Raw genomic sequence first — 24,149 nt, forward strand, 5'->3', positions numbered from 1 at the left:
CCATAGTCACAAGTACAGTCCTCAAGTAATCAAATTTTAAAAAAATTGAAACAAACTTTTCGTTATTTATCACCAGAAAAATACAAATGAATCGAAGATTCATCGCGGTGTAAATATTCTTTGAACCAAGGCAACGCTGTGTGCAGCTTTGATGAACGTTGGTCGGTAGTTTTCACGTGTCGACCGGTTGATATATCTGCGACTAATGATGATAAAGAATAATTACGACTTCCGCAGTGGAGATTTCATTTGGATGGAATTGACATATGCTGGCGGATACGACGATATATATAACGAGTTGTACTCGTGACGCGCTATAATTCAACCGATCTCCTAGTCAAGAGTTTAATCGAACGGATCGGCATGTCAGATACACGATTGATCTGTTTGGCGACCGACTATTCCGGGAAATCGCCTTTAACGTCAACGTCTTACGATCATATCTTCTCATCTATATCTTTTTACACGTCACGGAAATCATTATCATATCTGAGAATACAAAGACGTCAAGATGGTTACGGTTTCAATTAGCATCGGCATGAGATAGCAACAGAATCGGAAATCGTGTCGCGTAGCTCGATAAGTATCTTTGTTCGTCGATCGATGATACGAAATTAATAATCGGTATGGTGGACCAATTTCGCCGTGAAATTATACGGTTGCTTGTCGTTCGCGAATATACGTAACGAGTGATTATTCCACTTTGGTCGATAACAACCCTCAAAAATTGATACCTATCTACGCGAAACGCCAATCTGTTCGTGCGATCGATATTTTGCGAATGCATGCAGAGTATAGACTCGTTGCTTGGACGCTTCGAGTGGCTGTAGTTATAGAGACGTAGACTTTATTCCTCTCGTCACAAACGTGTCCGTCAGCATGCAGACGCTATACAGATTGAATCGTAAATTTACTCAGAAATTAAATAAAATAATTTTATAAAAATATTAGGTAAAGTTAAGGTAGAGTTTTAAAAATTTAACTAATGTAAAATTATGGCAAATGACTGTTGCAAGCTTTGCTAGGTATATATATAGTGAACGCTCGACAATTGATGACCAGTCATTTTAGCGATGAAAGGGCTAATTGAGTGAAGAGATTCGGGGCGGAATCATAATTCTAGAAGACACGTGTTTGTTTGACTCGATGTAATCCTTTTGACGCGATCGTTTTGTGGAGATATAGGGAAAAATTGACGGTTACACTTGGCCTGTGTGGATAAATAATACGATGAAAAATTTCCAAAACTGATAAAATAATTCGTACATTTCGATAACAGTTCCTCTTTCACGAGATATTAATTGCCGAAAGCAACAGGTTCCTTCGATGGAAATTAAGGAGAATTTTCGTTGAAATCGTACACAATTATTTGCATTCAGGAAATTGCTTGCCGATCAATCTGTGCAAATATAATTTGATAAATGACAGTCACCATCGTTATTCATGATCTCAACTTCTTCCCAAATATAAATCCACATACTGGATTCAGGCGAAACTTCCGCTATAAATTAAGAATCTATCCATGAAAAGCTGTCAGAAGTTAACACCGACCATAAAATTCGACTGACATAAAATTTATTTTGACATTTACAATTACTTATGCCGTCTTCTCGTAATAAATAAATTTACGACAACGACTATTTGTTTCTTGACGTGCACCTTGTTAATGAATCGAACGTCGATCAGTTTGACTACCGACAACGACAACCGTATCAACCACATTCATTACCACGTCCCATTACCAAACATATTTTTACATTACTTCGACAATATTTAAAAACTACTTAACACGCGATCAGTATCATTCGCATTTGAACATAAAAGACGTTTCGTTCGTCGTTATTTCTGTCACAAGTAATAAGCGCAACAGTTAAGTCTTTCGATTTCACGCGACTGGCGAACGCACTTACGCACGCACGCGCCGTGCCACGCACCTGTCGCGACATATAAAATTAGCCACGGCGTTTACATTTTTCATAATTAACTCGCCTTTACCGCGATGGGGGAACGGGTTCTCCCGTTAATTTCAGACTCCTGGTCGCCCTACCCGTTCTCCTCGTCCCGACCAAACGACACACGCTTCGCGTACGCGTCACCGCCAGAAAATTAATCGTCTAATAAGAGACAAACCTACGACGTATAGGCTCGTGATCATTGTCGAGATCGTATCTACAACGCCCACGCGATGAAAAATCGTCAAGCCGAAGCAGCCGTGGCTCGATGCCCGTTTTGGAAAAGTTTGAACCGGGTGGCGGATCCGGTACACGCCTGGTGCACGCCACGCGACCGCCAGCCACTCGACCGATAAGATCATTGTTCTACAAGCGGCGAAATGCGAAAAAGCCTGTCCGCCGATAGCGGCCGATCGGTTATCCCGTCCGCTTCCTAGTCGGACAGATACAAGCGAGTTTTTCGCCGGTGTCGGCGTAGCACGGGACGCTGGTACTCGCTGTGACGTGAAACTTACTATAAAGCGACTGGCGATCGATTCGCGATACGATCTATGACTACGCCCACACTGTCGTACGTCGCGTTAATACAGGGCAGTTTCCTTTTCGGGTGGCGCGTCAATCGAGGTTTATGCGGCTCGAAACACGTGCTTTGTCTAGCGCGTGTACGAGATGTTTGTTTAGCGGCTGTGTCAAGGAATGTTAGCGATTTTAATGAAGCATTGTTCTGGAATTGATCGCTGTAAGAGGTTTATTTGGAGATTGGCTTATTGGAGCGATTGCGTTAGATTTTGCTTTGGTTGATTTGCGTGGATAAGTGGCAATGGCTTTATTACGGCTATGGGTAGGTGTAACGCGTTCGTAAGGGGAATGGCAACAGAGGTGAGATAGTCGGAATCTGATCTGATTAATTCTAGTTTTTGTGATTTGTGGATTTTATTATGACAATATATTTGTGATTATTCTTCATGGAGATACGATGAAGCCATACAAACTCTATTCATTGAAACGAAATGTTAGTTGCTGATTAAACAAACTCCAGCCAGTTGAAGTCACTTATCTGAACGTAAACTTCTATTATGCGAACAAAAGATAGTTGATAGTAATTGGTGAAGTTCTACATTGCATAAACCATTTGTCCATCGAAAAATTCATATAAACGGAGTTCTGCTGTAATCAGTTTGTTTCCCGTGTGAAACGAAGATAGAATATAATAGAAGAGAAGTCGAAAATAAAAAAACAGAAAACAAATATGAAGAATATCAAAACTATGAAAGCGAGCTGTCCAGCTGTACAGAACTTCGCATTATTCATAAATGTTTGTCTCTGTACTAAATGAGATACGTCCTGCTGCTAATATCACGTCATTTAATTTTAGTTCCAGTCTTACCGCTCGTTTAAAACCGCTTTCATCGTCTCCCAAAATAATTCGCAAATAGCATTCCATTAATCGTCTAATCGAACCAATTCTCCTTGGTCGTTTAAATAGTTAAAATTCCCGTTAAAGTTTCACGAACTCTTTTTTCATCCGTCTATAAAAGGCGCGGATCGTCGAACGGAGTCCAGCAACCAGTCGTTGGTCCCCGATAAATTCGCCCACGCCACGCCATCGACCGCGTTCCGGCTGATGAATGTTAGTTTTTCCACGTAGATTTTCTTCGTGATTTCGCGTGCGCTCGATCGATACCAGCAATCGACATTCCACGGACAGCTGCCGTCTGCGCAGGATGACGCAGTAAATCTCGACGCGGAAAGAACGCGCTCGAGGAGCCAGGACGAACGTGTCCTGCGAGCGCACACGAGATTTCATATAACGAAGCTAGACGCAAGAAAGCCGTGTGTGTGCGCGTGCAATGCACACTGTGCAATCGTCCCACGTCAGGCGACTGGGTGAAAAACGAATTCTTGCCGCTGGTTCGTTGATAAGTGAAAGATCGCGGATTGATCGTCGTCGAGTCCCATTGGGTGTCTTTGTATTGAGACATTCTAGGTTCAGGATTTTGTTGTGAACTTTCGATGTGCGGCTTTTGGGATTTCTACCGTCGATATCGTTTAATAAAAACCTACAGATTCTCAAATACTCAAATCTACGAATTTTCAACTTTATGCTATTGAAGTTCTCACCTATTTTTCACAAGATCTCGCTTCCTGTCTCAGAGGTAATATCCTACGTTGAGTTCCTGTCATTCTTTATTACCGAATATTTTGTCCTCCTTTGTCGAACGGTCCTGCATTTCCTCGTTTTTCAAGATACTTGAAGTTGTCGATGTCTTTTACCTTTTAAGTAAATTAATATTATACGGGCTGCTACCGACTAAATTTTTTAAATTGAACAAAGACAGAAAGACGACAAACGCAAGGAAAATAATAAAACATTAATTTTCTTCAGTTCTGAAATAGTAGAAAGAATGTTATGAATAGTATGCGAACGTTAGAAACCTGTTCTATCAATACGGTTCTCCCATAACACAATGCTACACAGCATACTATGCACACAGTACCGTACGCAGATCACCGAAACAATTGCTCGGAATCCAAGTCACAGCAATTAGCGTTTCGAGATGGGAAGAGGAAACTAGGTACTCGAACGACCGTGAATCGCCGCTCGGTCCGCTGTCGGAAGGCTGCTCGAGGAATTAGTATCCTCCGGACGTCGGGTCGTCGACAGTCGAACGGTCGTTCCTCGCCGATTACGCCGACCAGGTGATCTATTGCCTCGAGATGCCGCATAACGCCGTGTCCTCATGGCCACCGCGACATACCGAGCTTCTATGGTGAACCGTGCTGGTTGCCGCGTCCACGCCGCGCGCCTTTACTCTGTCCTCCGTTTGTCATGAATGACAATTCATTGGGCTCGCGTATTCAATGGGGTTCTGGCTTTCCAGAGACTCGCGTGGAATCGATGCTGCATGCATCGGGCGTCTGGAATTATTCTTAGTCACGCGTTTTGCCATGACTCTCGTGGAAAATTTTATGTCGAGAGTCCGTTTTTGCGAGCAGTTGTGTAAAAAAATTAAATCTCAGTAGAACGAACATTGTACGAAAAAATTAAACCTTCATGGTGTTAACGTTTGAAATTTTATTCCAATTTTTTCTGATACTCGATGTCTGTGGAAGCTCATCATAATTTGAATGTAGTCGTACAAATTGTCTTTCAAAATAATGTAATTGACCAATTCGCACATGTCTCGTTGATACAGGATATACAAATTTACGATAGTACGATGATAATTCTACTTAGAAAGCAAGAAATATTCGGTTCTTTCAAGTCCTAACTTCGCATAATCATATTAAACTTCGTAAACTCAGTTTGCAAACTAGCGGAGCTAGATTATAGAACCAGTCGAAAACTAGAGCGACGATATGCGTATGTTCGTGGCCAATGATGTATATACAACATGATGATATATTTCTATCAAATGAAATTATTGAGTATATCAAAGGATATATTTATCTCATGATAAGCGTAAAACTGGACTTAACTATATAACAGCTAATATAAACTCATACAAACTTTCTCGCGAAAGCCTAAGATTCTCGATTGCCTGTAACAATTTTCAATTCCAAAAGCGTGTGGACGGATAGCCAGCGAGTTCTGTCGCGGCGTGGCACGATCAGCGGCGGCGTGGCGCGATTCCCGCGAGCCGTCCCCGTCGTTTTCTCGCTTTTTCTCGTATGCACGCCGACGCACGCGCGACGCTGTCCCCGCGGATATAAATTATTGCGGACCGTTCCGGGCCCGCTGCAAAAAATACACCGGTGCCCATTAGAAATTATAAGCGCTGCCGGTCGACGCGGCTTCGAGCAACTTCGCCGACTTCTCCTCGCTCTTTTTTTCCTCCCCCGCGCGTCTCTTCCCCTGCATCGACCCCCGCCTCCACCGACGTCGTCGCTGCCGCCGCCGTCACTGGCTCACGCTCTTTTTCTTCCTCTTCTTCCCTCGATCAGCTCGGTGAACCGGCTGATCGTACTTGTCACTGGTCCTCGTTCCACCCACGCCACGCTCGCCTTTCTACGCCGTGGACCGGTCCAACTTTTTATCGCGACCACCTTCCCCTCCCAAACCCCCACCTGGTCTGCCCCCTTTTGGTCTTTCCCCTTTTTCTTCTCCTTTCCATCGATTCATCCTGACCGACCATCCTCGTGCTTTCGTTCTTTGTCTTTCGTTCCTTCACCGTGTATTCCCTTCTTTCGAGTCACGAAGATTGAAAAGATCGCGGATTAAATACCGATACGGAACGTGGGGCTGAACGAGCTGGCCGCGATCCCGCGAATTGCCTATCTCGTTGTTACGCTTCGCGATAACAGCTTTCATAGTTTTGATTATTTCGTCGTGTGATATGGAATTTTGATACATCGAAGAGCGGTTGATATATTGGTGGGTGTTCATTTTTTTTGGTTCCTGTATCGTTAATTACGATTCTTTGGTTTCGTTGTATCGGAGTTTAATTATGTTCGTGGGCCTAAGGGAAGACAACTGGTGAATCGGTGATTTTCAGTCTGTCAACGCTTTGCCATGTCGAAAGTTTTCATGTCAAACTGACTTCTATATTCTCTTTGATTCTGGTCCGATGTTCAGTTTGCTCTGTGGCTTGCTAACTCGCTTCTTTGGGAGTCAAATGACATGCTGATATGATAAATTGCGAGATGACATCAGATTTCCGGTCTTTGATACAATTGGATTCAAGTTTGTAAGATGACGAAGAATTCGGTATAGATTTAATCGAAAAGTTGGATACTCAAGGAAATTAAATTTTAGTTTCATCTATTAATCGTGGTGTAGGTTATAACAAAATTTAAAGTATTTATAATATATTACCAGAAAGACGACGAAGGGTAGAATGATAGAAAAAATGATATAGAAAAGTACAAACTTTAATTTATTTACTAGCTGTTTAAATAGTCTGAAAGAAATACGGTATTATGAGGAACATAGTTGTTTAGGGATAAAAATCTTGATACAAAAAAAATAAAACTTCATTTCGTTTATTAGCCGTATTAAAATTTACAGTGATCTTTAGAATATTGCGAAGTATGATAGAAAAAGTAGTTGGCGATAAAAAGATATTAATACTGTGCAAAGAAGAGATGTATATTACCTACCGTAAGATTCTGCTGAGGAAAGATTGGAGGTGGATGACCCGGATCGTCAGCACTTTTCCACGGCGACGTTGTCTCGCACGCCCTCGAACATCGTAATATTGTCACGTTCTTTTCTAAGGTAGCTAGATCTTCTTCTTCGCCGCCGCATCTAATAACGATATCAAAATACCGAAAGCGAGAAAGGCACGCGCAAATCCGTAACCGAATCTTCGTAAACTTGCAGGCTAGAGCACCAGCGTGTATCAACCGAAATATTACAACGACGAATGACTGTTTAAAGACGATTTGTTTTATTTTTATAATAACCGCACCAAGAATCATATATGAATCATGATGTCAGAGATTTTTCAAAGAATATTCCGCCTTAAAATCGAAACGTCGGTAATGAAAATCGAAGAATAACAAAAATAACAAAAAGAAGACACTGATATCGGCAAAGGATCGGCACTTAAATGACGATGGAAATATTTCAAGAATGAAAATTCTTGTTGCTTTAAAAGAAGCGTACGGAGCGTAGAATTAAGAGCATAGAATTTTCTTCTAAACCTAACGGAGGAATAACAAAACGTCGTATCGTAAAATCGTTAGTATCTACGACTTGATCGTTGGCTGTACGAAATGTCGATCAACAATTTCCAGTCGTAAACAACGCGCAACGCATAAAAGGCGATTAAGATAAGACTGACAATGGTCCGTTAATCCAATTACAAGTTTCTCCCTCTTCCGGTAACCGGTTCGCGGGACGGTCGACCGGTCGCGCGGTGATTCCCGCCGATAGTGTGCGAATATTTGAAAAACTGTGTCACCGGATATTGCTATGGAGATATGGCGCATCGGGATGCCTGATTATCCGAATATCCTTTACACGGAACGTCGATTATTCCATTACCACTTATCCGGGCTATCGATCGGCCGGCGAACAGGATACGAGCGCGCCGATATGCGTGTACAATGTACACACCTATCTCACGTACACCTTGAGCCGAGCGTGCATATAATACGCGGTATAATGAGATATCCACCTGAAATCCCGGGCGTAACGTAAATCAAGCCGAACGTTATTATGCGTTCACGCGATAACAACCTTGTACATCCCTTAATGCCCCCGTCACCTGTGTTGCTTTTCGTAAAATTTCGAGCATCCTCGAGGCTGCCGCGCTGTTCTTTTTTTTATTCCGGGTACGTACACCCTGGTTACACCCTTTCTTCACTTCCTTTTGCTCACAGTTATTTTTATCTTTATTACTGTTACTTGTATTATCGTCGTTCGTCATTTTCTGTTTATTTTATTACATTTATTATTATTATTATATTATTTTGTTAATTTTTTTGTCAAAGGTTTTGCATTCATTTCTGCACCTATTATACTTTACTTTGTGGAAGATTTCAAAACATGAGATTCAACGTACGTAAAAATCGTTAGAGTGCAATTTAGCGCTTTGTTGGACATAAGTATGCTATTATAGTACATACATATATCGTTACAGCAGTCAGCGCTCAAGTTACTTGAATCTTACGTAGTACGTATTTGTCTTTTGTCACATGTTCGTTATGGCTTCGATATTGTCTTACATCGTTGTACAAAGATGCTACAATTTCTTAATTTCGTACTTGGCTGATTTGTATTTTTACGTAGCCGTGCGTAGAAATAGAACCGACGATATCTACTGTGAAGCTGTGCAACGAAGGCTCCGTTTTGCTTTTGCTTTGTACGCTCGTTTGAACAATTTCATTACTTTTCTTGTATTTTGTTTTAACGATCCACCGTTGATAGCTGTCATTGTATTGTATAATACCCCGATACCTGATATCTAAGTTCTTTATCGCGCACAATATGAGAGTAATCAACGTGTTAAATAGAGATTCGTCATTTATCTTTACTTGGTTTTCACGAGCTGAATATCGATCGCAAGTAGGAAATGTTTTTCATGGAGATTAGAATAAACGTCAATGGATGACGCGTTCGAGTCGATCGCGATAAGTGAGACTGCACTTTCAAGCAATAATCACTCCATTTGCTATCCATCGCTCTTGCTCGGTGTTTTTAAACGAGATTCGGACAACCGTTGAACGTTGCTATTGATCAAATAGAGCAATCGCGGTTTCTGTCGGAAGTCATGGTCTTGATTTAACGAGAACAGAAAGCCGCTTTGATGAACGAGAAGTCGAGGCTCGGGTTATCGATCGAGATATCTCGCGGCGGCGTAATCGATCCCATAATTAAACGTGTAATCTACCGGCGAGATTTAAACACTCAGGTCGAAAGGTGAACGAAATGCACTCTGCGATTGGGCGGAGATAAACTCGTAAGAATATTTTGGACACGTACGGTGAGATTTCTCTCGTTGAAAGTAGAATCAGTGTAGCGTTAAATTTACTTACACGCTTCCAAATTTGCAAATATTCGAATATTCAAATTTCGTACAATGTAAATTTACAAATCTTTCACTCTTTAAATTTATGTCATCCAGTACCTTGTTCGATCCCATCACCATCAAGTTTCATGGATTCTCTTACTAATTGAAAGAAACGAAATCCGACTTACTGATTCAGATACGTCTGACATTTATCTACTTTTCCTACAAACTATGAATATTTCATTCGTACCCTCGTACAAATCAGCAACGCTATACCGTCTCGTTAAATAGAAAAGAAACAAATTGAATCCACCACCGTAACAGATTCGTTGAAGGACCGGATACTATTAGCGTGTATTTCGTCAGACGATTATATGAGATGGGCCGCTCGAGTATCAACCGCTTGAGTAACGTATTCCCATAAGAAAAAAAAAAAAAAAAAAAACGTGTTCCTCTAACGAATTTCAACGTGGTTACTCGCGTCCCTGCCTTTCTCTCTCGGCTTCGATTTCGGGTCATTGGAGAGTTGGGCGCGGAGAAAATAAACGGCTGCGCGGCACTCGGTGATCTCGTGATGCTGTTCGGTCCCGTGGCGCGTACACGCGAATCACGGCCACGGATGTTCGCGGCGTACAGAGAACATACTACCTGCCGATCGCGTGCATCGCGAGAATTAATCATCGAAAACGCAGCGGAATAATATTTTCGAGCCAAGAACATCCGCGCGTCGTTTTATTTTCATCGTGCGTCCACCTCGGTAAATGTATCGAGTCAGCACGTTGTCGAACGAAATTTTATCCGGCTAACAATTCGTCTCTTGTATTCTTCCTTTACCGATTGTGGTTGGATTTATTTCGCTTCCTTTTATTCTCCTTCTATTATTTCTTTTGCAATTGTAATTCGAAGCATGTCTCTTTCTTATTACATCTACTGGCGTTATTTTAAGAAAATCGTGCGATTGATTTATTAACGATAGGTATGTAATTATTTGGAATTTGTATCTTTTTTTTTTATAAATAGAAAGATTTTTATTTTTCGAAATATGATTGGTTTGTTGAACAATTTTAGTCCAGTAATTATATCGATACAATATTACGATTTTCCAATGACGTTTAGTTTTACAATTGCACTGATATAGTCACGGTGTGAAATGAATTAACAACAAGTTTTACTTACGCGCGCATTCACAGCAACTCGTGAAAGCTAATGAAGTTTGGTGAAGTTCGTTGATAAATCACAGTCAATGTAGAAACAATTAACGTGTATATATATTTTCATCGTAAGAGTGCAGCAACATACAGATTCAGTTTGTTGTTCGATGTACAGATACAAGGATTATCGACTCGTGATCGTAGAAACGGGTACAAAGGGAACATCGCAAAATCCGTTCGAGCCCTTTCCTTTAAAAAAAGGCCGTGAAGACATGCAATCGTCGATTCGTTTTGCGCAACACTGATCGTACGCAAGTAATAGACAGATACAGTTGCTGAGTTTTTCCTGTATTATTTCACCGACCATGAAAAAATATTTCATCTTCTACGTACGCTTTTACCGTGTATCTTCAGCCTTAAAAGATGATATGTATTCTATGATTCGACGAGGCTCGGCGACACCCCAATCTCCTTCGAAACGCTACAACGATGAAGGCACGGCACCGTTTTCGTGATAATTTTCGGATGAAATAAACTCACGAATAAAAGGAAAATAAATAAAAAAAGAATCGAATGGAAAGACCTAAGGTAAGAAAAAGAAAGATGAAAATAAAGAAGGAAAAATTGGGGAATACGTTGGAATGATTCGTGATGGAGTGAATGAAAACGCGCGTGGCAGTTCGTTGAAAAATTATATTTTTTTTCCATTCTGGCACGATTCGTAAACACAACATAATTTATAAATTAACATACACAATCGTCGTCGGCAATAATTTACAGAAACCCTTGTGAGCGTCTTATTTTTATTCTTTTTTTTTTTTGTTCCTTTTTCTTTTGTCGAATCTCTTGTTCGTCGTTATACAAAACGTAAACAGAATGTCACGGAACCGTAAAAATCATCGCGGGAAAGACCGTTCTCGTTGTTCCTTGCCATTTACTTCTTTTGCGCAGAATGTGCAGAAGAGGAAATGACGCGGAAGGGCGGAGAAGAAGCTGGAATACGAGCTTATAAATGCGACGGATGTTTGTAATTGAAACCGAGCGCTCTTCTTCATCCTGAAAAGAACGAGAATCGGACAGGATTTTTCGATGAAACGAGAAACAAGGGAAAAAGGATAGGAAGAATGTAAGAATAGGACGAAAAATAGGAAGCTTGATTTGCGAATAGGATAACAAAATAAATAATAGAAGCATTAAACATGATTAATCACTTAACAACGTAACTAGGCATAATAATTAATAATAATTAATAATAATAATAATATAATATTAATAATTAATAATAATAATAATAATAATAATAATAGAAATAATTATAATCATACGAATGGCTAAATGAGTGTTAATAATTACAAGAACAGGTTGTCTGGCACGGCGATCGCTTAATTGCCTGCAGACACGACGAGCGTGTCGCATCTTTCTTATTCTTTTGTCTTTCTTTTACTATACAATTATGTCCCTTCTATATCGTTTCGTTTCAATCTACATACGTCTCATCAAGCGAAAAAGGGCTCGTTGCGCGAGAGATTCTCTCAGGTTTAAGGTTGAATCGCGCGAAGGTCAGATATCGAATCGGAAGTTTCGATACAACGAAAATTTAATAGATCGGACAACCATTTCGTTTCAATTTATGTCATTCAAATTTATCCTTGTGATTTCATATCGAAAAAAAAAAAGAAAAAGGAAGAAAATAATTATGAAAAAAGAAACGACAAAAATATCATTTAAAAAAAAAGAAAAATAGAAAATAAAAAATAACAAAAACAAACTGCACAATTTCTCACGATATCAAAATATAAGTTTCTGAATTTACAAAACGTCGTAATTTCAAAGTTTCGAAACACGAATAATCTCTGCGAAGAAAACGTCGAGGCCCATCAAACGAAACCTTCCGCCTCGAGGTCTCTCCCTCGTGTATCCTTCTCTTGTCACTCCGACAAGCCGCCTTCCGAGTAATCGTTCGATCGACAGAGGCAAGTTAAAATGGCAAGCAGAGAGCGACAGTTTCCCCTTAACGGCTAATTACACGTTCCGTTCCTTCTCGAAACGCTTAAAACGGTAGACTAATTAGAAAAAACATCGGTATACAAAAATACAGATATACGTACCTGCGCGTGCGCGCCTTTCAACTACGCGCGCGTCTTTCAACGCGCACCTTACCACCGTGTATTTCCTGAACAACGCGTCTATGGATGTACAATATTGTATTCTGTCTCTGTGTCTATGAGCGTGTATATATATTATATATATACATATCTATGCAATATCATGTGTGGTCGCGTGTGTTAATACGGATGAGCATCGTGCGTGTTTACACAGGGCGTGACTCGCGATATTCGTCACTGCCCGTTTTACCGTGGTCACGAACGGGAGACACACTGGACAGCGGCCGAGTTATGGCAAGGAAAAAGGCGAAACGGTCGAGGTTGAGCAAGGTTGAAGTATATAGCTGACACCGCGTGTAGTCTCCGATGAAACGTCATACGCGAACACACTGTGTCGTCGGCGCTTTTTCGACACATCTCTATCACATTTGATATTCGCGACAAGATTATTTACCACTCGCTTTGTGATTTTAATTCTAATTATTTCCGATTGCCGCGTATTTCTTTTCAATTTTAATAAAATTTTTCTTTCTTTTTTTTTCTTTTTTTTTCTCAAAATTTGTAACAAGCTTTCAATTAAAGCGTCTGTCGACAAAAGGTTCGATAGTCGAGTACACGTTTGTCATCTTTCTCGCGATCGCGAGAACGCAATTCGTCAGTCGAACCAGTGAGTATTTTTTTCGAGGTATCGTCCGCACCGTGAAATCCCGAACGGTCGAATTCAGACCGCGCTTCGACGAAATACACTAGTTAATGAATTGGTCACCGTGGACCGGAAACGCGAAGTGGTCGAAGGCGTTTCGCCCACCTGCTTCGCGAGAGAGCGCCACTTTGGAAGAGAACTCCGACAGGGGACTAGTCCTTCCTTTAAACAGGAGAATATACCCTTTAAGTTCGATCTTAAATTTTTGCAAATTTCGATACTAAATGAATTTACCGTTAGATAACTCGTAGCCCGCGCTCGGTGTTCCTTTTCCTTTACCTCTCTCGCGACCCTTTCGCAAAGTATCTTCGTATAAAAAAATAACTTCCTCTCTTTCTTACGCACGCTTTTCGCAACATTCTCACTCCGAACAGTTTACAATATGAGAATGATGTTAATAATAATAATAATAATAATAATAATAATATTAATATTAATATCCATATTAATAATAATAATAATAATAATAATAATAATAATAATAATAAAACGCAATAATAATATTAACGTTACCCACTAATTAACGTTACATCTAAACGCTTTTATTATGCTTTAAGTTTCTTTCTTTCTGCAGGTACGGTTACGTTCGTTCTCTTTCTCTTAGTTTTTATTTCGTTTCTGTCATTTTCCTTCGCACACGAAGGAAAAACGTCGCGTCTCGCGGATCCATCTGCGTCCTTTCTCTCTTCTCGAGACTGAAATCTTCTCGAAAGGCAGCCTCCAAAAGCGCTCGACTGCCTTCCCTTTTCACGCTGTTTTCGCGAGTAACAAACGAATTTTCGATAAATATATAACACGACGCTGTCGACAGGAAGTTCACAACACCCAATAAAGCAACATGGATGCGCACACACACACACTCTTTCTCTCTCTCTCTCTCTCTCTCTCTTTCCTGTTTTAATAGTCGTTATAATAGCTAACAGTGTTCTTTTCTCAACAACCAAACGATAGTCTCGATTGAGGATTTCGTTTTTGAGTAACAACGTTTGAGTTTTGGAAAGATCGTTGTTGACGAATAAATATTACTTTCACCAGCTTTCCTTGAAACGACGAATCTATTTTCATGTCTGTCGTACTTCTGAAAAAATCGTTACAAGCCACTTAGTTTTATTTTAAAACCATTTTATGAAAAAATAGTTTAAAATAATCGAGAGTTTAAATAATTAATTTACAGTCCAACAAAACGGGAAACGAGAATGAAATGATTATGGTACCGGATTGGAGAAAGAGACAAGTGTGTTCCTTTACTATAAAGATGACGAACGTCACCAACGATCTTTTCTTCAACGTACTCAACTCGACCGATATGTAACCATGTGAACGAGGCTTAACAACGGGTCGACTGTGAAAATTTGGCACAAGTTTCTCCTCTTTTCATCTCCTTCTTCGCGAGACGAGGTCGACGAGCGAGTATCTCGCGAAACAACGAAACGCTTCGATGTAAGATTGACATCGCGAGAAGATCGCGAGTATCTTGAACATACCGAAGCTTTCGCGTGTCATGTTTCGAATTTCGAACCTTCGAAGCGCGGATATGCGTAAGCAAACACGCAATTCCCGCGGGAATGCTTTTAAATCGTTTCCGTTTCGTGCGCAAGAATATCGACTGAGAGAGACTAACCATCGTTTAACAGTGATCGGTTGTTCGGAGAAATTCCGACGATGAACGGATACTCTCGCGGTTCAATAGAAAATAGGAAATAAATAAAAAAGTTTGCAATGTCGAAAAGAATCGATCTATTTTACGCGAATAGAGGAATCATTTGACAGTCTGTTAAATTTCCAGATACAAAACGAATATTTCACGCGAGACGACAGTCATTTCCGAAATGATCTCCGAACAGCCAAGTCTTCGATGAACAACAAAGGACTCCGGAAGATAAACGTCGCACGAGTTTCTCGGAGAAACAACGGGGAAGACGAATACCATATAATACTGTTAAAAAACGCGTAAAATTTCAAGACCGATAACGCTATGTATTTCGTTATACGATAACGACGATTTTATGCGAAATATTAGGAAAATAGCAAAATCCCTCGACAACGAAAAATTTCCTTAATTCTAACCGAATCGTAGGATCTCGTCGATCGTTGGGCCAATTCCACCCAGACGAATCGATCTTGCCTTCCGTCGTTGTCCTCTGCGATCCTCGTGTCTTGTCATCGTCTCTGTCGAGACCTTGCAACTTCGGCGCTGAAGCCGTTCGTCGAAGCTGGTCGCTCACCTTCTTGAAATCCGTTTGGAATCACGGGCGAGAAACACGGCGGTCATCCACCTGGCCGTCGTCATTCGGCCTTGATCGTTGCCGAAGGGGAGGCCAACTCCTGCGCAAACGCGGGGCTATCCTCGCCGGCAAGAAGGCCAGGTTCGCTCTTAGGCGTCTGAACGTCGGGAAATCTGGCGTGGGTCCTCAAGTGCCTGGTGATCATGTCTCTGCGACAGGCAGCGTACGCGCACTGCGGACACTTGTACGGTTTCTCGCCTGTGTGCGTCCTCTGATGGGTACTCAGGTGATCCGACCTGCTGAATACCTGGCCGCAAACCTTGCACGTGTACGGTTTGACGCCCGTGTGCAGTCTCATGTGTCTGGTGAGCATGTCCGACCTGGCGAAACTCCTCTTGCATACGTCGCAGAGGTACGCCTTCGCGGACGCGTCCTGAGGACCCTGTCTGCGATGCCTCGAGGCCATGTGCTTGGCGAGACGATCGTGCAAACTGAACATTTGCCCGCAGACCGGGCAAACGTACGCCACGTCCGCCCCGGGCGGCATCTCCTCTACCACGGGAGATACCTCGAGGTTGTACCTCACGGCGACGCTCTCCTTCGTCGTCGGCGACGCCACGTCGCCTTTTACTACTGGAACGCTCACCGAGCCCCTCGACACGATCCCCGGTGGGAGTAACTGGAGAGCCGGCGGTCTACCGGAAACTGCCGCCGCGGCCGACGCCATTAGACTCTTCATCGAAAGATCCAACGGCGACTCTTGAGGACTGGTCGTGTCGCTCTCCAAGAAACCGCTCCTCAACGCATGGTTGAAGAAGACGGACGAGGTCGAGAGCGGCGGCTTCTGGTCCCATCCTGGCACCAGGTCCGAGTCCGAGTGACTGCGTCCTCTGAAGATATCCGGCAGGTACTTGGTGTGCATGTAGTGCTCGAAACTGTACGACGATAGAGATCCCGGCGTCAACGGCGGCAGAGTGAGCGGAGTTAACGGAGTGAGCGGTGTGAGAGGAGTCAACGGGGATGTCGGCGAAGGTAGCACCATCGGAGGGGTTGTCGATTGGGAACACTGAACGCAGGTGCACCCCGCATATTTCGGCACCGAGGATCTCTGATGAGGCGGGTGAAGCTGATCGTACAGGTGATTGGCATTGCTGTTTCTGTGATGATGCCTGTGCCGGTGACGATGGTGATGCGAGTGATAGTGCGGATGATGAGGATGATGATTCTGCTGTTGTTGGTCGGCGGTGTTGGTCTCGTTCGCGTTCGACTCCTCCTCGGTAGACGTCACGGGCTCCTCGCTCTTCAGCCTCAGGGGCAGCAAACTGATACCGGACGGTGGATCCGTGGCTGATCTCGAGGACGACCTGGGCGAACCGAACACGTCCTCTTCCTCTTCGGACGCTGGTACGCTTCCCTCGAACTTCAATACTTCACCCTCCGACGGCGAACTCCGGTGTTGCAGAATGTCCAAGACCTGGTCCAGACGTTTCCTTCTGCGGAGGTTCCGATGGTTCCGGTTCGCAGTCGCCGCTAGGGTGTTATTGTTGGTACAGGAGGGCGGTGGCGGCTTGGCCGGACCCGGGGGCGCGGCTGCAGCGTCCTCCACGGCGCTCTCGGCCATCGTCATCGAGGATGCGCGGCACCCGCCGCCTGGGCCCTTTATGCCGCCTACTACACCCTCGGCTACCACCGTACTGCCTCCCACCTCGTCCTGAAACAACGAAAACCACGCCACTCTTACTTCTCTTTTCCTTCCCTGTAATCTCGGATATTGTTAAATTACAGCCTCCGCGGCGCGCTCATTTCCGATTGCTTATGAGATCGCTCTCGACACCGCGTAATTTCGTGAATCATCCTTTTAGTGCCGGACGCGAACGCGGATCTCCGGCATGCACGCGCTACGCTTACGCGACCTTATCTCGCGGTTATCCGCCCGACGATTCGCCATTACGCGCGTTCAAAGGATCCGCGTCATTAGTCCAGAGTCTCGGGCAAGACGGAGAGAAACTTCGCCTTTTACGCCTGTAGTTTCTTGCTTACCGAATGGATGCGACGAACCAGGGACGCGACAAGGGAACAGCAGGACAGTCGAGCTTTCGATCGGCCAACAGCAGGTCGATATCGACCTATGTAACGAAAAACAGAACGCGACGTCCACCGTTCGTGAAGACTCGTGTCGCGGTCGCAATAAATCACGATTAATGCGTCCGCGCTATTTTTTCGCCGACATGGTACAGGTTGACCGCCCGTCATTGAGCTTCGTGTAGCCATTAAATAAAAGGTGAGACGATCGCGCGATCGATCGATTTCGCTTACCGAGATGGCATTGATGGCGCGAATCGAGCGTGGCTACGCGATCGAATAGACGCGACGCCGCACGTGTCGCTGTGAACGATGACGTTCGATCTGTCGCCTCGAACGACTTTTCGCATATTCATTAAAATTGGAAGACACAGTTGAAAGGGGAACTCGTCGATCGCCTGATCGTTCAAGCGTAGTTGGCTAACTCGATCGAAACTTGTCGAAGGATAAAAATTCGCGTAATTAGACTCTCTTACACGATAACTTAGCAATAAATAATATTAGTCGATTTACAAGTTGCAGATTATAGGTTATAGGCTTAGATTTTACAATTTTACAATCTTATGTCGAGTCAGGTAACCAGATTTATTTGTTTTCTCATCAAATTTGTTACCGTCATACGAGAAAATTTCATTAATATCGATAATTTCTAACTTTGCTGATAATAATTTAATGGTTCAATGGTGCAAAACCTAGACTTCGTATAGGTTGTATAACTATTGGTGTAAATAATAGAAATTATGTCTCATTCTTATACGTGGATTCGATATACAAAAATTCACGTCTTCAAAAACGTTAAAATTCCGTTCCAACGAATGAAAGATGATTAAAGATGAATGTGATTACGACGAGTAAGCGAAAGTTCCCACGCCGCTTACAGTTCCTTCTGCGGTGTGTTTATTTTAATGGAACCATGCACGGACCAGAGGACTCGTCTTGTTCGATGCGACAACGGCACTTTGTCATAAAACCACGTGCAAGTCGAGAGGTGTATCCAGCGGACTATTTGAAATTTAAATGGCGCGCGAGAGAGACAGACGCTGCGAGCGCATGAATCAACGTGTACAAACGACGAATCGAGCTGAACCCCCCGTTTTTCGGTGTAGGCGACTTTCCGTCTCTGACTGCAGAGAAGTTACAGGGGACCCGTCCAGGGACGCCATAAAACTTGTAATATCGCCTGCCGCGCGTCCACTGCAACCCGTCTATGGCGAAATAATTGATCACCACGAAATCATTGTGATCGTGATATCCAGCATGTTTATCGGCTATTCTACGAAATTAGGTTCTCGGAAAGTCTAGCTATGAAATTAACGAACAACGAGAAAGATAACTTTATGTACAATACACTGTCATTTGTCATTTCTGTTATTGTCGTACGCCTGTGTCGTTTTTTCTATCACAGAAAAGAAAAACTACGTTATTCGTCAAAATAGTTACTTTCATATGCGCTAATCTCCTCTTAACGACTATAAAGGACCATTCACAAAGTCTTTCTAAGCCTATACCGTTATCTGCAAAGTAAATAACTTTGAAACACGCGCAGAAGCTGCGTCAAAGAGGTTTTCCGCCTCACTGGATCGTCATTTTCGTAAAGCCAATATTTAGACAATGGCAATTCGATCGACAAGAAATACCGCGTAAGCGATCAAGTATTGTAATAAATTTGTGGTTCCTCCGCATATTTTGTATCTTCCATTCGACTACAAACCTTTTTCGTTGTATGTCGCATCGATACCCGAACGATACAACAACCTACATACAATAAGATTCCGGTGAAAAACTAGAGAAAATCCGTGACTCTATAGGTCGTAAGTAACCTCCCTCTTCACCATTCTTTCCATAAACTGAAACGGCTTGAGCCGCGTCGATTACCTAAATTACCCCCAATAAATTAAACGGGGAACGTGAATCGTTGAAATTTCCAATCTCGATTTATTGCGGCGATTATTCGTAAAATATATACCCGGTGACTAACGCGGATGAAACGTGCCGCCCTTTTACGACTCGCGTAACCTGAAGCATGCATCGGCGCGTGAAATCGACGCGTTTAACGTTGGCAGCGCGAAGAAGACGACGAGAATGACGATTTTCCAGCGCAATTAGTCGCATCGGTGGAATAGAAATTCGCGTTCCCGGAAGGCGAGGCCGCGACACAGATGTCCCGGCGAAGACTTTCCAGCGATTCCAGCCTATCACATTCCAGCGCGTACACGTGCGCGGTTACCGCGCAGCTCTTTCAATTCGATTTAAACCACGCGTGTTCCTCTCGCCGCGGTACGAATCCTTTCATGGCGAAGGCGTGCGAATGCCTCGCGGAGTATCAAGCGCGCGGAAAATCAACTCCGCGGAAACTTGCGGCAATGCCCGCTTCAATTACGCAGAAATACTCGGCGGCCAGCGCTTGCGACACGCGGTGAAGCCGAATGGCCTTCAACTTTACACCTTCGCGAGGCTTCTTGAATTTCTTTCCGGTGGAAAGATTGAGTGACGAATGGGTGACGTTCGTAAGATCGTGAGATTAATTCGAGTGTGAAAATTGAGGTTGGAAGTTTGGTACAGAAATTTAAGAAGGTATGTGGGTGTAGGCGCGGTTAATTGAGACCGGAATTATCAAATCTGTCGAAATTACCGGTTTCGGATTTTTAGTTCTTGCGATTGATTAAAATGTAATTTGTATATATTTATTGGGTTCCGTGTGATCGCTTTAGTTATATAGTTATTTGGATATGATGTATTCGTGGTAATATATCATTCGCGGCAAATTAGATAGTAGATTATTTATGAGAAGTAGTTACAAGTGGTAAGAAGTTCTAAAAATAATATTGACCGACTGCTTTTATATAGAATAGGAATGTTAGAGATCGGTAGCTGGAACGTTTAAAAGTATTTTCTAAATTAATTGTTCTTCAAAGTATCCCTTAAACGCTTTTCGAAAAGAGTAGGTCTTTCTTCCTCCGACTATTATTCTCGTTAAAATTTGTCGAAAGAAAAGCACCAATTTAGCGGAAGTATCGAACGAACGAATTAAACAAACACGATCAACCTCTAATTCCTAAAAGGAATCGTCTCGACTAAATCAACTTACATCGGTATATCATAAACAGCATGCTTGTAACACAATCATAAACTGCAGTGTAAGAAGATGAATCACGCCCGTCCTATTAATAACATACAAACAACCTTGCTCCATAAGACTACATTGTAGCGTAATATACTTTTATCTTTCGCATTCGATCACTCAAGTTCATCGGTCAGATATGCGGCCTGGCCGATGCACGTCGTAATCCCTATCGACGCGATCTCCCTTTATACAGAGGATCCGAGCATCGATGCACTTCCATTTTCCATTTCACAGGAAGATATCCGCGATATTCGGTATCGGGCATCGAAAGATCGACGGCGGATAACGAGTCTCACGGCGGTCTTCGGCGTGCCTGTTCTTCCTACCGTGATGATCGTCTTGTTGTTTCCCTGGATCCTCCTTTTTCCCTTCGCCTCGGCCGAGTACGGTCGGTAGAATCTCGCTGAGAGAAAGGGCCCCGATGATCGGTCGTAAAACGTAAAGGGGACTCGTAAACGGAGTGAAAAGATGTCAGAACGTAAAAGCCGAGAACAGGTCCCCGACGAGGAGGTGTGGGCGTGCGTGGCTGCCATCCACTCTTCCCCTTTCCGTTTCTTCGTCTTCTATTTCTTCCTATTTCCTCCTGCTTGCTGCTTCTTCGTTTTCTTCTTATTCCTTCCCTCGTCTGCGTTTCTTTTGACTCTGCCCATCACGGGACACCGAAGGGTCCTGCTCCGCGTCCAACGATTATATTCCACGCTCGCGAAGCCTGCTCGGCAGAGATCGACGCACGAAACGACAGAGTTTCGTGAAACTCGAGAGGTCTGCTCGCGCCACACGTCCACGCGCTTCCTTTCTCTCTCGGAGTATCCTGCCTCTCCGGTACCACACATCGTCGAAGGGCATTTAGAATAGCTTAATGGTCGGCCAATTTCGTTTTGAGGCTGATTCGACTGGACACGCGTCGGCGTTCGAAGAAATCACCACGGGCGTCGCTTTGCGTCACCGATTACGCAACGCGATCACCGTGTTACGTTAGAGAGAGGAGAAACTTAATCGGCTAGTTAGATTCCTTCGAGTGGCACGTTCGACGCACCTCCGGTGTCTTTGACAATGTATCTCTAAAGAGAATACAGCGTGTAATGGATCTCTAAATAGAAGCGAATACAGAGAATATCAAGACAAGGGAGAAGGTAAATATTGGATAGGAAGAAGAAGGAAGAGGAGGAGGAGGAGGAATGTTTGGGGACGATTTGAAGCGAAGGCGGTAAGCCGCGACGCAACTGCGTCACGAGAATTTGCAGGAGGCCCGGGAGAAGATCATGGGTGAAGAATTCCAGCAGGAATGCCCTCGGGGAGGCACCTGTAACCGCGGCTCGACGGGAGAAACAGAACAGGTTGAGACATGGGCGTGGGTGTAGCGCTTGATCTTTCTCTGCCGCTCGATCTGTCCATATACCGGGTGCTCCGTTGCTCCGACGATGGATACGAACCGCTTGCGAATCAATTCAAGCACACGACTATATAAAATGCATATATGAATTTTTCTTTCCTATTTCTGCAATTAAATATTTATATATTCGTGGCTTATATAATCGTGATTTCCTTCTCTTACGATGGTCTTTAATAATTAAGTGGTTATAATAATAAAATGTCAGCATGTCACGAGACAGATAATGTCAAACTATCAAAAATAATTTTTATATACATCGATCTGAGATAACAATATCAAATCAACTTTCATATTGTATCAACTGAACTTTGAATATATCTTTGTTAAATTATAGAATCGAACGAGGTATTTGTATATCGTTAGGTTAAGGTTAAAACACCAAGGACAATTATATTCATCGAAGAGGGAGTTTTATAGGCAACCTTACTCAGCTGGTCGAGCGGTTCGAACAAGACGACGAGACACCTCGTCAAGCAAAACGAAAATCAAAGAAACTTGTTCCGGCGCCCGCATCGAGACACGTTTCTCCCACACCGCAAAGGGAACCCTTCCTATACAACCTGTTGTCGTACATCGTCGAATTAGCTGGAAACAGCTGTAACTTTCCCTTCCATTCTTAATTACCTTCACCGAAACTCACCGCACGATGTACACGTCATATCTAATAAGTCGATAAATTCGTTCCCTCGCAAATGCTATTTTATTCGTATAAGAATCATTTTATTCGACAAACGTAAGAATAACCAAAGGCAATTGCTTCGTTATTATTCTGCAGTCGCTAGGTTAGAGTCTCTAGGGCTCTGCGTTTGATCGAAGAACGTAAACGAGAACAGTTCGAATCCATCCCTACGATCGTCCATCCACCGTTCCTCCTTCGGAAGGAAAGAGTGGCCTTAGGGCAGGCAAGCTGGGTTCGGTGGCGGTGGGACTCCGGCAAACTGCTACCAAAAAACCAGACGGGCTACCGAAGAGAAGCCAATCGTTCGTATCTACATAGGCCACGGGTAGAGAAACCCATCGTCGGATTTTGTGTTTCTTCCCAATCAACGTTCACGACCATTGCTCGCGACCATTGCTCACGATCAATGGGAATTCAGCGAATCAAAGTAAAACAGAGAAAAAGAGCAACGTTAAAAGTCATGGAACCGGCAGCCAGTTAAGTCGCGCTGCACCATGTTCAATCTCGCTCTCGTTTCCAGGCTATCGATCGTCCGACTTCAGCTGTTCGTCCTCCGAGACGTCAAAGGGGAGTTCCGCTGCTCTATTTTCCGCCGCGAATACGCCCACGGACGCCGCGAAGAGAAAGTGCAGCACACGCGGAAGGGAGAAAAATCTATATGGAAGCAACAGGATCGCTCTTTGATCGTATTCCGCGCGCGTTTTCTCCTCTTTTATACCACCTCCTCTGCCTTCTACTCGCTCTTCCTTTTTCCCTTTCCACAGCGGATCATCCTCTTTCCCTGTGGACAGGGAAAGGGCAAAGAGAAAGAGCAAGATATACCTCGTCACGAATACGCTGCTGCTGTTCGTCGCGGCGTACGCGAGACTCGGTGTCGTGCGACAGATTTTATCGTTGCTGGAAAATTACGGGTTATCGGCGTGGTGATTAATAGCCCCCCTTCGTATATCGGACGGTAATTAAACGCGTGGTAATTTGTGCGCCGCGAAAGGGAACGCGCGCCGCTCGGTTGACAGGCCAACTAGGGTTGATTTAAGGAGCTATACGACGAACCTATCTCCTCTCCCTCCGTACGTACACCGTACACGCACGACACCAACACGTTCGCGGATTCAGTCTCGATCTACCTCCCAGTTTTCCTACCTTCCTGTACGCCTCTTATAAGACGCCAGGACATTTAATCGGCACAAAAGGGTTGCATCCAAGAAGCGTCCTCTGCTTCTTTCCTCGTACTATAACGCGTTTCGATCGTTAAGGACTCGAAAACTCTGTCGCGAG

The 24,149-nt window shown here is 43.5% G+C and overlaps 2 protein-coding genes across 5 annotated transcripts in view; both read right to left on the reverse strand.

Annotated features, from left to right (window-relative positions):
• LOC139997837 (coiled-coil domain-containing protein 102A) overlaps nt 1–24,149 on the reverse strand; it is a 331,009-nt gene that overhangs the window by 3,361 nt on the left and 303,499 nt on the right. The window lies entirely within an intron of this gene.
• Klu (zinc finger protein klumpfuss) overlaps nt 10,656–24,149 on the reverse strand; it is a 70,512-nt gene continuing 57,018 nt past the window's right edge. For 3 of the 4 annotated variants that reach the window (XM_072022696.1, XM_072022698.1, XM_072022697.1), the window contains exon 2: nt 10,656–17,304. In XM_072022696.1, the coding sequence (XP_071878797.1) occupies nt 15,655–17,304 (1,650 nt within the window). In that variant the 3' untranslated portion in view covers nt 10,656–15,654. Of the gene's footprint in view, nt 17,305–21,125; nt 21,923–24,149 lie in introns of those variants that run through there. The other variant, XM_072022695.1, reaches the window with a different exon arrangement.

Source organism: Bombus fervidus, chromosome 2 (assembly GCF_041682495.2).
Source record: "Bombus fervidus isolate BK054 chromosome 2, iyBomFerv1, whole genome shotgun sequence".
Taxonomy (NCBI): Eukaryota; Metazoa; Arthropoda; class Insecta; order Hymenoptera; family Apidae; genus Bombus; species Bombus fervidus.